This window comes from Coffea eugenioides, chromosome 8 (genome assembly GCF_003713205.1).
Source record: "Coffea eugenioides isolate CCC68of chromosome 8, Ceug_1.0, whole genome shotgun sequence".
Classification (NCBI taxonomy): Eukaryota; Viridiplantae; Streptophyta; class Magnoliopsida; order Gentianales; family Rubiaceae; genus Coffea; species Coffea eugenioides.
The window spans coordinates 33,271,437-33,282,597 of NC_040042.1; the positions used below are offsets into that span (position 1 = coordinate 33,271,437).

The following is an 11,161-nucleotide window of genomic DNA, read 5'->3' on the forward strand; positions in this document are numbered from 1 at the left end:
TATTTTAAATCAAACAGTGATAAGACTAGGTTGTCACTAACGGCTATATAATGTTATCAGTGACAACAAGAGCAAAGTTGTCAAAGAAAGTGCTATTAATACTGACGACTTTTAGAAAGTTGTCACTATTGCAGTTCCCGCTCTCTCCGTGACTCTTGGCGGGAATCGAATTGTGACAACAATGCAAGGTCGTCACTGATGTGTTGGCTTCCTTGACTCAATTGTGACAACTTGCCGTATTGTGGTTAAAGGACCCCATTCTGTGACGACTTTTTTTCATCACTGAGAAATGTTGTCACTAATGACCAAATTTCTTGTAGTGTATCTAATTATAATTGAAAACCTTACCTCTTAGCACTATAAATAAAGGATTTTAATAGATTCTAGAAGGTAGCCGAAGAAGAAGAATGGCCTGAGGCCGCTATTTTCTCATATTCTATATTCTTAAGAGTAGATTAGAATAAGTAGAACTAGAATTTGGCTATGCACAATTTTGTTTCTCTCTTGAGGACAGCATCTAGCTAATTTTCTATTCAAGTTAAGGATTGAAGTATTTATTCCATGACTGTGAAATCGGGTTTGATCTTTTCAATCTTTAATTTGATATGTATGATTCCTAAATTTCTATTCTATATTGATACATTTATGGTAGAGTAAGTGGTTAATTATTCTTTCTGCATGTATTCTTCGAGCCAAAATACAAATATTGATTCATAATTGTCTTGTATTAGTATTTCTATGTGACAAATAAGGCTAGCAATTGGTTGTCCCCTTTTGTGAAACCTTAGGAGAAGTCATGGTGTTGATTAAATAATTACGTGCATCAGAGGTTATTATCATCTTTGGTTGATTCTTGGTTATTAATGCTGTTATTAGGTTTAATTTGGGATTGCATCAATACCTAAATTGTCTGATAACAAGAATACAATTTGAGTGCGTCATTTTGATTGTTGAATTTCGAGTATCTGCGACTTTCTACCGGCGTCCAGGGTAACTTCGGTATAGTTGATTAAAGGTTGAATCTTTAGGAGTTGATGATTAATCAAAATAAAGATCTTCATGTCCTTGGTTTAGATACTTATTTATTAATTTTATCTTTTGTTATTATTATTATTATTTAGTTTATTTAGAGTTTCAATTTTCTCAATTTACTTTTCATTATTTTAATAAAGAAAATCAGGAGTTTCAACTGTTCCTTGTGGGTTCGACTTGGACTCCCACTACTACAAGTGTTGGGTTTCTAGTAATTAATTTTTGACACTTGCGAGAAGTGATCAAGGCAATCCCAAATTAACCTAAGAACAACATTAATAACTAAGAATCAGCCAAAGATGACAATAATTTGTGACACACGCTGTTATTTAATCAATACCATGATTAATCCTAAAGTTTTACAAAAGGGGACAACCAAATGCTAGCCTTATTTGCCACGTAGAATACCAATACAAGACAATTACGGATCAAAATTAGTATTTTGGCATGAGGAATATATGCAGAGAGAATAACTGGGCACTTATTCTACTATACTTGTATCAACATAGCATAGAAATTAAGGAATCATGGATAGCAAATTAAAGATTGAAAAAATCAAACCTTGTTTCAGAATCGTTGGAATGAAGACTTCAATCCTTGGCTTGAATAGAGAATCAGCTGAGTACTACCCTCAAAAGAGAAACAGAGTTGTTCATAACCAAATTCTAGTTCTACTTATTCTGATCTACTCTTAAGAATGGTAAATTTAAAAAAATAGTGGCCTCAGACCATTCTTCTTCTTTGGCCTTTAGAATCGACCAAAACCCTCTATTTATAGTGGTAGGAGATGGTGGTTTTAAGTTGTAACTAGATAGATGCGTTAAAACTGAGAAAATGCATGTCCAGACAATGTCGGGTCCTAAGTCGGGTTTGAAGCTGGGTGCCCACCATTGCCAAATCTTCAACTTGTGCTAAAATTAATTTCGAGTTTGAACGGGCCTCATGTTTGGCCCTCGTTATAGTGCCCATTAGCTGTTACCTTGGTGAACTTAGCATTCTCTTTCCAAATTGAACTCCTTTTGCATCATTTTCACTCCAAGTGCTTTTCAACTGGTCCCATCACAAAATATAATTTAAGTAGCACTTTAAAGGATAAAATATGCATAAAATCCTAATGATAGAGTAATATAAAAACAAGACAATTAGGACTCATCATGTGGCCGTTCAAGTTAGATTAGCATCAAGAATCACATCATTTGAAACACCAAAAACTAAAAATGACTAAAATACCCTTGACTGATCAGTAGTCATTTCCAGATTTTGGCAGCAGAAGTATACCTCTGTATTTTAGCTTTTTGTCAATGAAAACGCATGAACTAGAATTCTATGTGCTCATAAGAAATGTAGCCTTTAGGTCTTAGCTTCAAAATTCTTTAAGAATCAATTTAATCCAATGTGTGTAGCTCAAGTTATAGTTGAAAGACCAGAACATGTCAAAGCAGCCGATCTTTTCTTCATTGTTTCATAATTGCATTTCATACTTTGAACATTTTGTATTTCATTTTCACTTGAAATCACTTGAAATCATCAACAATCATGCATATATCTTCTCACTTCACTCCATTTGATGATTTAATTATTAAAACTTATAAAAACATGAAGATTTCAACACTTAAATCCATAGAAATGCAATCTTCAGTCACAAAATGTAAAAATCACTAGAAACCTAATTATTTAGATATAAAAATGACTAAAACACACCAAAAACTAAGCAAAAAAACACACTAAAATCATGCAAATTTGACACTTATCAGTAGCAATTTAGTTATGTGAAGAAGCAAGAAACAGAAGGTGGTTGCTCTCTCTAGTGCAAAAGTTGAGTTCAAAGAAATGGTCAAAGGGGTGTGTGAACTTTTTTAGCTTAAGAAGTTGCTTACTCGGTTGTGCTCCAATTTCTGAGATGGATTTATTTTTTGATAATAAAATAGCTGTTGATATTTCTCAAAATCCAGTTCAGTATGACCAAACTAAACATGTGGAGGTTGATCGATACTTCATTAAATAAAATCTTGAAAATAAAGTGATATGGTTTCCATTTATGAAATCTAAAATCAACTAGTTGATATATGCATCAAAACTTTGCCAATTAAGAACTTCTATAACTCACTTGATAAGTTGGGTGTATATGATCTCTATGCACCAACTTATGGGGGAGTGTTGGAGTGAGTTACAGATATGTATTTTGAATTTTAAATTATATATCAATTAGCGATATGATAATGATAAAATAGGTTAGTTACCATTGATGAGGATAGAATAGGTTAGTTATCATTTTTATTTTTGTCTAGGTTCATTACATCTTATGATGTTGTAAGTCTACATATAGGGCATATATCATTGTAACTAGTGTGTGAAATACAGAATATTTCCCCAAACTTTTTTCTTTTTAACATTAACTACAGCTCTAAAATGCTTACTGATAGTAGCCATAATTCCACATCCGGAAATAGAAGAAGTCTGAAGAGCACTTTTTGTTTCTATAGTAGACATAATTGAATTTGGAATGTATGTTAATGTTAATTTCTATAAACGAAAAAGAAACTAACCAACTTATGACATCGAATTAGGTTTGGAAGGAAGCTAACTTAACTGTAATTTCTAAAATGAAAATAATTTCGAACAAGAAAACCCAAAATAAAATTACATTTAAATTGAAGTTATCTTAGTGACTATTCTATGTATATTAATTAATTTATCACACAAGGATAGTAAAACAAAGAGCAAATGCCAGGTAATAGATGACGCATAGGACTTCCCCATTGCGAGGTTAGAATGTTGTCTAGCAAGGTTATCAATTCCTATCTCCATTTCCACCAAAACATAACCAATGCCTCATTTTTTTTTTCTTTGCTGACGGAGTGGGTGTTCGGGTCAATCCTTACGGGGCCCGACTAATCGCACTCCGACCCGGGAGAAAAGGCCCCATCCCCCCGAACACGTTAATCACGGGACTCGAACCCTTGTGGGGAGGCTGGACAACAGCCTTAAGGAAGAAACCGTGACCAAACGAGCTGATCCATGAGGGGCCAATGCCTCGTATGACATGCGAGGTTTTATCTATTCTCTTCCTTTTGTTATGATAAGAAAAGACTTTTCACTCAGATTTCCAAAGTTTGCCCACTTCCACAATCACGGAAGGAAGAAAATTGCCAATTTTTATGTGGAAATAATTGGATTCAAAATAAAGTAATGTTAATGTTAGTTAAAAAAAAAAAAAGGAAGAAGAAAGCAAAACAACTTATGAAGTAGAATTGGATTTAGAATGAAGTTACATAAATGTTAATTTCTAAAAAGGAAAAAAAATGAGACAAACAAATCCAAATTAAAATTAGATTTGTAATGGAATTATGTTAATATTTACTCTAGGCATATCAAAATTTAAAAATCCAAACAATTGAAGTTATGTTAATTTTCGTTCTAGGTATTTATGATATATAAATCGATAATGAATTAGTGATGACTGATGGCTTGCCCATCCCACCTCGTTGCATTGTCCTTTCTAAGTTATTGCATCACTATTTTGAAATTCGGGTCAGGCAGCAACTTGACCGATTCAAGGATTAGAAGTTAATAAGTTTAACTAATTATATAGGGATTTAAAATTTAGATAACTAGATGATGTCATAAATATATTTGAATTTATACATGTAATTAAACAACAAAAGAAATAACTATAAAATATTTTTTATGGCATTTTTAAACTTGAAAGGAAAAGTGATGAGTTTATAACTAAATTCATAAGACCTATTTGACAAAATATAGAAAATAAGATTGTAATAACTTAATAATAAATTCATGAGAGCGTTTATATTTGTCTAAACTACCCAAAGATTAAAAAAAAAAACAAATACGTTACAAGTTTTAAGTATCAAACAAAAGTCAAGAGAAATTAAGAAAATCCTAAAAAGGAAAAAAAGTGTGCATTAGAAAAAAATTAAAAAAAAAACCCAAGGTTTCTGGTTTAAAACCGATTTTTTAGTCAAATGCTCCCTGGTTTGAGTAGGTGGCTCAAACCATTGTTAGGTTCTCAGTTTGACCGTTTGAACTTGCTAATCCAATCCGTGTTTAAAACCTTTCATTAATTGCGACCTCCGAACGGATCCAAATTCCAAAGAACTCATTGAGCTAACAGTTAGCACAATTGGACTATCTTATCCCTGGTCTTTGTCAAAGCTACCTGGGGACATAGTTTAGATTAGTGTCCTCAAATTTGGTTAACAATTTCTTGCATTCATTTATTATTATTATTATTATTATTATTACTATTTTATTTTTCTTAATTCAGGAATGTCATGCCCAGGATATCAGGTGCACCCCTGACTAGAATTCACTGTTTTTAAAGTAGAGAAGACTCGTATTCCAAAAAGAAAAAGTCGAGAAGGCTCAATCCAAAAGAAAAGCCCGCAAAGTTGGCAAGCCCGCACAAGATCACAATACTGGAGGATTACAATATCACGCCTCCAGAAACCTTTTTTCTACCATTCTCATCCTTTTTCGAAGACTGTTACAAGCAACCCAAAATGAAAATTTGAAAAGCCATAGGAAAAAGGAAAAACAAAAAAACTCCGTGCTCACCGCAATTTCTGATTCTTTTGAACTTAAAAAGTTTATTGCCTTGAATCTGCTGTTTTTTTTTTTTGTTTCCTCTATTTCTTATTGAAAATGTGCCTTCTGAGCTTTACAGGAATGCATTTTGTTTATATTAGGGTGCATTTAATAAAATTGAAATCTGAAATCTGAATTTTGAATTCATTAAGTTATTGAATTAGTAATTAAATCTAATACATTTGAAAGCATATCACTTTCAGTGATAAGTGAATAACTTATTACTTAATTTTGAGAGTAAGTTTTGTCTAGAAAATTCAATGCTACTTAATTAATTCAGATGTTTAATTTTTTATTATCAAACGGTCTGAATATGTTAAGATCTGAACTCATTAAATTTAAATACTGAATTGGATTATCAAATAAGGCCTTAGTTAAATATTTATTAACCCTCTTGTAGTTTATAAAAAGTACTCAATACATCTTCTCGATATACATATATGTGTGTGTACAAAAACATATAAAAAGAAGAATGATTCTTCATTCAGCTTTGTAATTTGTCAAAACAAACACGTTATTAAAAGTCTAAAAGAAACAAAAAAAAAAAAAGAGAGAGATACCAATGTGCATTGCACGTAATTCCAAACTAGCCATAATTAAATACTGGTGTGGGCAAAATAGAAAAACACACTTCACAACTGATATTGCTTGAACCACTGCCATCCTCAAACAGACATGAAATCCACAAGCATTGCCCTTATAAATTCTTCAATGGCATGCGGCTGAGTGAATCCATCTATACGGTGCTTGTTAGTCGTTTCACCTACTCGTACGATATTGAGAAGCATTTTGAGAATATCCCTAGGAATGGGAGTAGGCCTCAAGCATTCCTCGTTCATAACCTTCCAAATATCCTCGCACATCTCTCGAATCTTCTTGGCTGCCTCTTCCTCTGATACATTATAGTCCTTCATGTAGCATTCAAGCGCTGTGCCACTGCCCCTTTCTTTGTCGAACTTCAAATACGAAGAGTTCAAACAGAAAACATGAAAACTCTAATAAATTGTAGCGAAAACGTTTTGTTTAATTCCGAATTATTCACGTAAAGTACGAAAGGGTATTAACCATACTAAAGCAATAACTAGCCAAATGAACTAAACGGTATTTCATTATGTTCAGGAAAAGCATCCGAGACTGATTGCATATGCATATTCTGTGCAGTGTTTGCACAGAAATGAACAAGATCTAAGAACAAGTTTAATCATGGCATCATACTAGGTCAACTGCCCAACGCAGATAGAAGTCTCGATCAATGTGCATATTCTGTGGTGTTGCAGTGATCGTGTAAGAATTGGAATGAGGAGTTGCAGTGCCGATATAAGAATTATAGGACTGAATCATTTGCTCATAAAGTCAAGAGGCTGGCTTTCTCCATGGCTGTCTACTTTCTATGGCAGACTAGAAACAAGAGTTTATTTCAGCAAGCGAGGCCTGCTTAGTGTGGGTGTAGTAGCTAGTGTGGTCAATGCAATGCAGATGGCTGTTACCTCTTGGAACAAGATTCCTTGCACCAGAGAGAATTGGGAGTTGATTCTTGAGTGGGGATTAGATCAAGGTTGATTGTTATTGTTCTTTTTGTCCTTTCTTTCAAAATTTGACAGTAAAGTATATAGAAATAGTGTAGTCTAATGTAGATTGTGCATGGTTTCCTCTTCTGTAAAGCTCCCTTGGCTGATCTATCAATGAAAAAAGGATTTATTTTGCTCAAAAAAAAAAAAAAAATCTGCATATTCTGTTGGTATTTTGAACAAAACTAACAAGTTACGTGAATCACTATAACTTAATCTTATTTGGGAATTCTGTGAGTTGTCTTAATCTAATGTTTATAACCAATTAAATGCCATAACAAAATCTGACCTTGTGACCGCCAAAATCATTAATCAATCGGGCATGTGTCGAGCAAGCAAACATAAGTTTTGGCATAGTTGACATCCAGTTGATAACATCCTCTGAAGCATTATCCATGTCCAAGAAAGCTGCCGATGCTGTAAGATAGACTCCGATTGTGATCGCACCATTGCTAATGTAATCAGCAAAAGATGGCAATTCTTTCGTGAGAAACCACCTTGACTGAGTCAAGTTGGTCGTCAAGTATTGTTTCCACTGATTAGGACAAATGAAAGCAGGAAATATGGATTAGTACTCCACGTGTTGGTAGCCAGAACAATTGAAATATTAACGCGGTCCTTAAAATTAGTTACAACATGGTACCGTACTTCTTCTATATACTTATCGAATGCGTAGGTTCTTTGCTTTTTAGCTAATTTTTCCGCAACCTCCCTATTAAATTTCAGAAGTGTGGTGTAGGAAGCTCTGATGTAGTCTGAGAGTTGATCTGCTCCACTGCTATCCCACCTGCAAGCAAAGCAAAATTTCCTATATCAATGCACCTCACTGTTAACAGGCAACATCAAGCTAGAGAAACTTTTTGGATAATGGTCCCTTTATCATCTACTGGCTCACAGTAAGACAAAGCTTTTTAGTATATTACTCAATTATTTTTTCGAAGATGATTGCTTCACTTGTGTGAGATGACTAACATAGAACACTACCTTTCTGCAGAGTCTGTGAGAATTTGAAGTTCATCAACAGTGCCATAAGCATCATAGATGTCATCAATCATTGTAATAAGGGCTGCTACTTTCGCAAAAGTCATTCGAACAAGAGAGTGCTGAGGCTCATATAAGGTTCCAACAGCCCAGAAGTAGCATTCCACAAATCTGTCCCTTGCATATGGAAATTTTGATACACTCTCCAATCCCTTTCCCCAACTACACATCGTTGCCATTTGTCAAAAAAAAAAAAAAAACGAACAAAAGTTAAACAATCATTCATGACACTTTCTACTAGAAAAATATAGTCATATACGAAGGAATTTGATGTAATACTTTAGATAAAATTGCATACGAGTAACAGCTACATTGGCTAACTTTTATTGTAGGTTATGTTTCATAAGATTCTAATAATTTGTAGGGCTCTACTCAATTTAGAAAGAGAGTAGTAATATAATATTTTTATGTTACTAACCCGACCTATGAAAGAAATTTTTTTGGTGATTTAAAATACTATGGATATTATAGATCCTACTAAGCTCCAAGTGAACCTAAGCTGCACGTAAAACTGTACTGTAAAATATAAACTTCCGCAGTTAATATTGATAATGAAATCTTAGATCTGCCTTTGGGGAACTAGTGTCTCGGTGTACCTTATTATCTCACAAAGCTCTTGTTTATATGACATCTGCAACAAGTGGTAATCCAACTTGGCAAGCCTCAGCAATAATTTGTAGTTAGATTCATCTTCCCCATAGATGGAGATGTAATGCCAAGCCTCATATCTAGGGATGCCCTTATGCAACGGCTGCTCAAGGGCATATTTCACTTGTTTTGCAAGAGTAGAATCCAAACGGGGTCCTCCAGATGTCAGATGAGTGGTTGTGAAAGCAAGAGCTTCTTCTAAAATTTCGTCTCCATGTGTTCTAACATGACTAGCATCGTATAGACTCAACAAACCCCTTGTGTCATTGCATAAGGATTCCTTGAACTTACCCTTAGCATCAATGAATTGGTCAAAGATGCCTGTTTGGAAATTATTTGGAAATAATATGTTAGAAAAATTAGGTGTTAAGGTTTACTAATAGGTGAGTCCACACTAAAAATTAGCAAATCTAATATGAAAGTTGCGTACCACAAGAGACATTGAAACCATGCTGTCTAAAAAGTCGGAATTGAAGCGCTGCACTAGATAAATCATAAGCTGAATACTCCCCAAAGTTGGTATACACATTAAAGAATTCTTGTAGCTGGTTTTCAATTTCGATGTCAAAGTGATGCGAGACACCAAGTCGTTCTATTTTGTCTATAAAGTCGAATCTCTCCGTCATGGTTTTTCCGGTTGGCAAAAGCATGCTCGCCACTTCTGCCTTCAACATTTCAATCTCTCTTTCATACATTTCATGTTCCTGAAAGCATCAGAAAAACATTTCTTTAGTCATATTGTCAAATTGATTGCTTTGATATTGTATGGAAATGGAAAAATTAGAAACTAAACAGGAGAAACCAGACCCTGAAATCTAAGGAAATGCAACAGTGGCACGGGGAAAAAAAATTTGGGGATGAATCCTACATGAAGTCGGGGTAAGAGCAAACCAAGTACAACTAAGAAACAGCAAACCAAATATGACAAATCAGGAGACTGTAGAATTAATCAAGGGATAACAATCATGCCAGGATTGATAGCGGATATTACAAAGGATCGTGAACTTGTGGGAGCGGATAACAATATGGTTCCAACTTATAAAAGGAAAAAATATTATATGAACAAAAACATGTGAGGTTACAGGAGCTGAAAAGTAAGTATAACCTCCTTATCGGGAGTAAATGGAGCGATACGATCAGCCCAAATGTTTTCAGGAAAGGCTGCTAATGGGCGGACAGTCTCTTGCAGGCTGTTTGAGTGGAGAGAAGATTGAGTTGACGCCATATTCTTGGGGAAAAATAGGGTAGGCCTATGATCAATTAAGTGTTGTTTGCTGTGACCACTTTGATGATTAGCCAGGGTACGTATTTATAGATCCTCCAACCACCCAAGTAGTCACTAGGAGCCAAATAGAAAATTTTGCTCACATCATATATTTTCTTCTAAAAAGGAATGCATGACGATAAAAGTAATAGTGAGAACCAAAAATCAATAATAAAAAAAAGGATAAATAACTTTAATCTTTCTATTGTTTGGTACTTTACTACATGCGTCTCCTATGATTTATAAATTTATAGATAATCCTTTCAGAATTGAGGTTAAAATACCACTATTAGTTTTTCTGTTAAAATTAATGGTCAACATATAAAAAAAAAAGAAAAGAAAAGATACCACATGAATAAGATAACAAATCCTTTTATAATATATTTCTACGACTCTCCACATCATTTGTAACTTTCTCTAATTCTTTTATGAATTTCCCTAGATGCGGCCCTCTCGTGTAAATGTTTGTAGAGCATTAAATAATATATTTTTCAACTTTACAAATAAAGCACAATAAATTTTACAACACGTGAAATAAGTGCTTCACAACTAAATCATCTCCTCCTAAAAATAGTACAAAAAATTTTTGAACAAACATGTAAAATTAAATTGCTTTTTAAATTATTTTTATGAAAGAAATGCAAAATAAATAGATGGAGCACATGTGCAACATGTGATTTATGTTGTTGTTAGTTGGTATGATTAGTCATCTAGTCTTTTTGTAATTACAACTGAGTACTTTAAATTTGTTTTATATTTTTATGTTTTTTACAATTTTTTCTATAGTTTTTATAATCTCATGATTTTTTTGTCTGCCATATTAATAAATTTTCTTAAAATATTATGCAATATTAGAGGCTAATTTGGCCAGAACTACATACTTTACATATGTTAAGATCCAAATATTCAGGATTAATTTAATCAAAATCAATGTCTTAGGGTACATATATTTTGATCAAAGCGTCGCTGACAAATTTAATTCAACCCCCAAATATTAAGGACC

The 11,161-nt window shown here is 33.6% G+C and overlaps 1 protein-coding gene across 1 annotated transcript; it reads right to left on the reverse strand.

The window, feature by feature from the left end:
• Window positions 1-6,199: 6,199 nt before the first annotated feature.
• LOC113780590 (viridiflorene synthase-like) lies at window positions 6,200-10,119 on the reverse strand. The gene is made up of 7 exons (XM_027326376.1): window positions 10,000-10,119; window positions 9,325-9,598; window positions 8,843-9,215; window positions 8,190-8,408; window positions 7,854-7,992; window positions 7,495-7,740; window positions 6,200-6,593 (listed from the first exon to the last, which is right to left on the reverse strand). Exons 1-7 carry the CDS (start codon window positions 10,117-10,119, stop codon window positions 6,303-6,305), a joined length of 1,662 nt encoding a protein of 553 aa, XP_027182177.1. The 3' UTR covers window positions 6,200-6,302.
• Window positions 10,120-11,161: the final 1,042 nt, after the last annotated feature.

Coding starts and splice junctions, on each gene's coding strand:
- LOC113780590 (XM_027326376.1), bottom strand. CDS start 10,119: ATGGCGTCAACTCAATCTTCTCTCCACTCAAACAGCCTGCAAGAGACT. Junction 9,599..9,999: donor CATTTACTCCCGATAAGGAG/GTTATACTTACT, acceptor TGATGCTTTCAG/GAACATGAAATGTATGAAAG. Junction 7,741..7,853: donor TCGATAAGTATATAGAAGAA/GTACGGTACCAT, acceptor TGTCCTAATCAG/TGGAAACAATACTTGACGAC.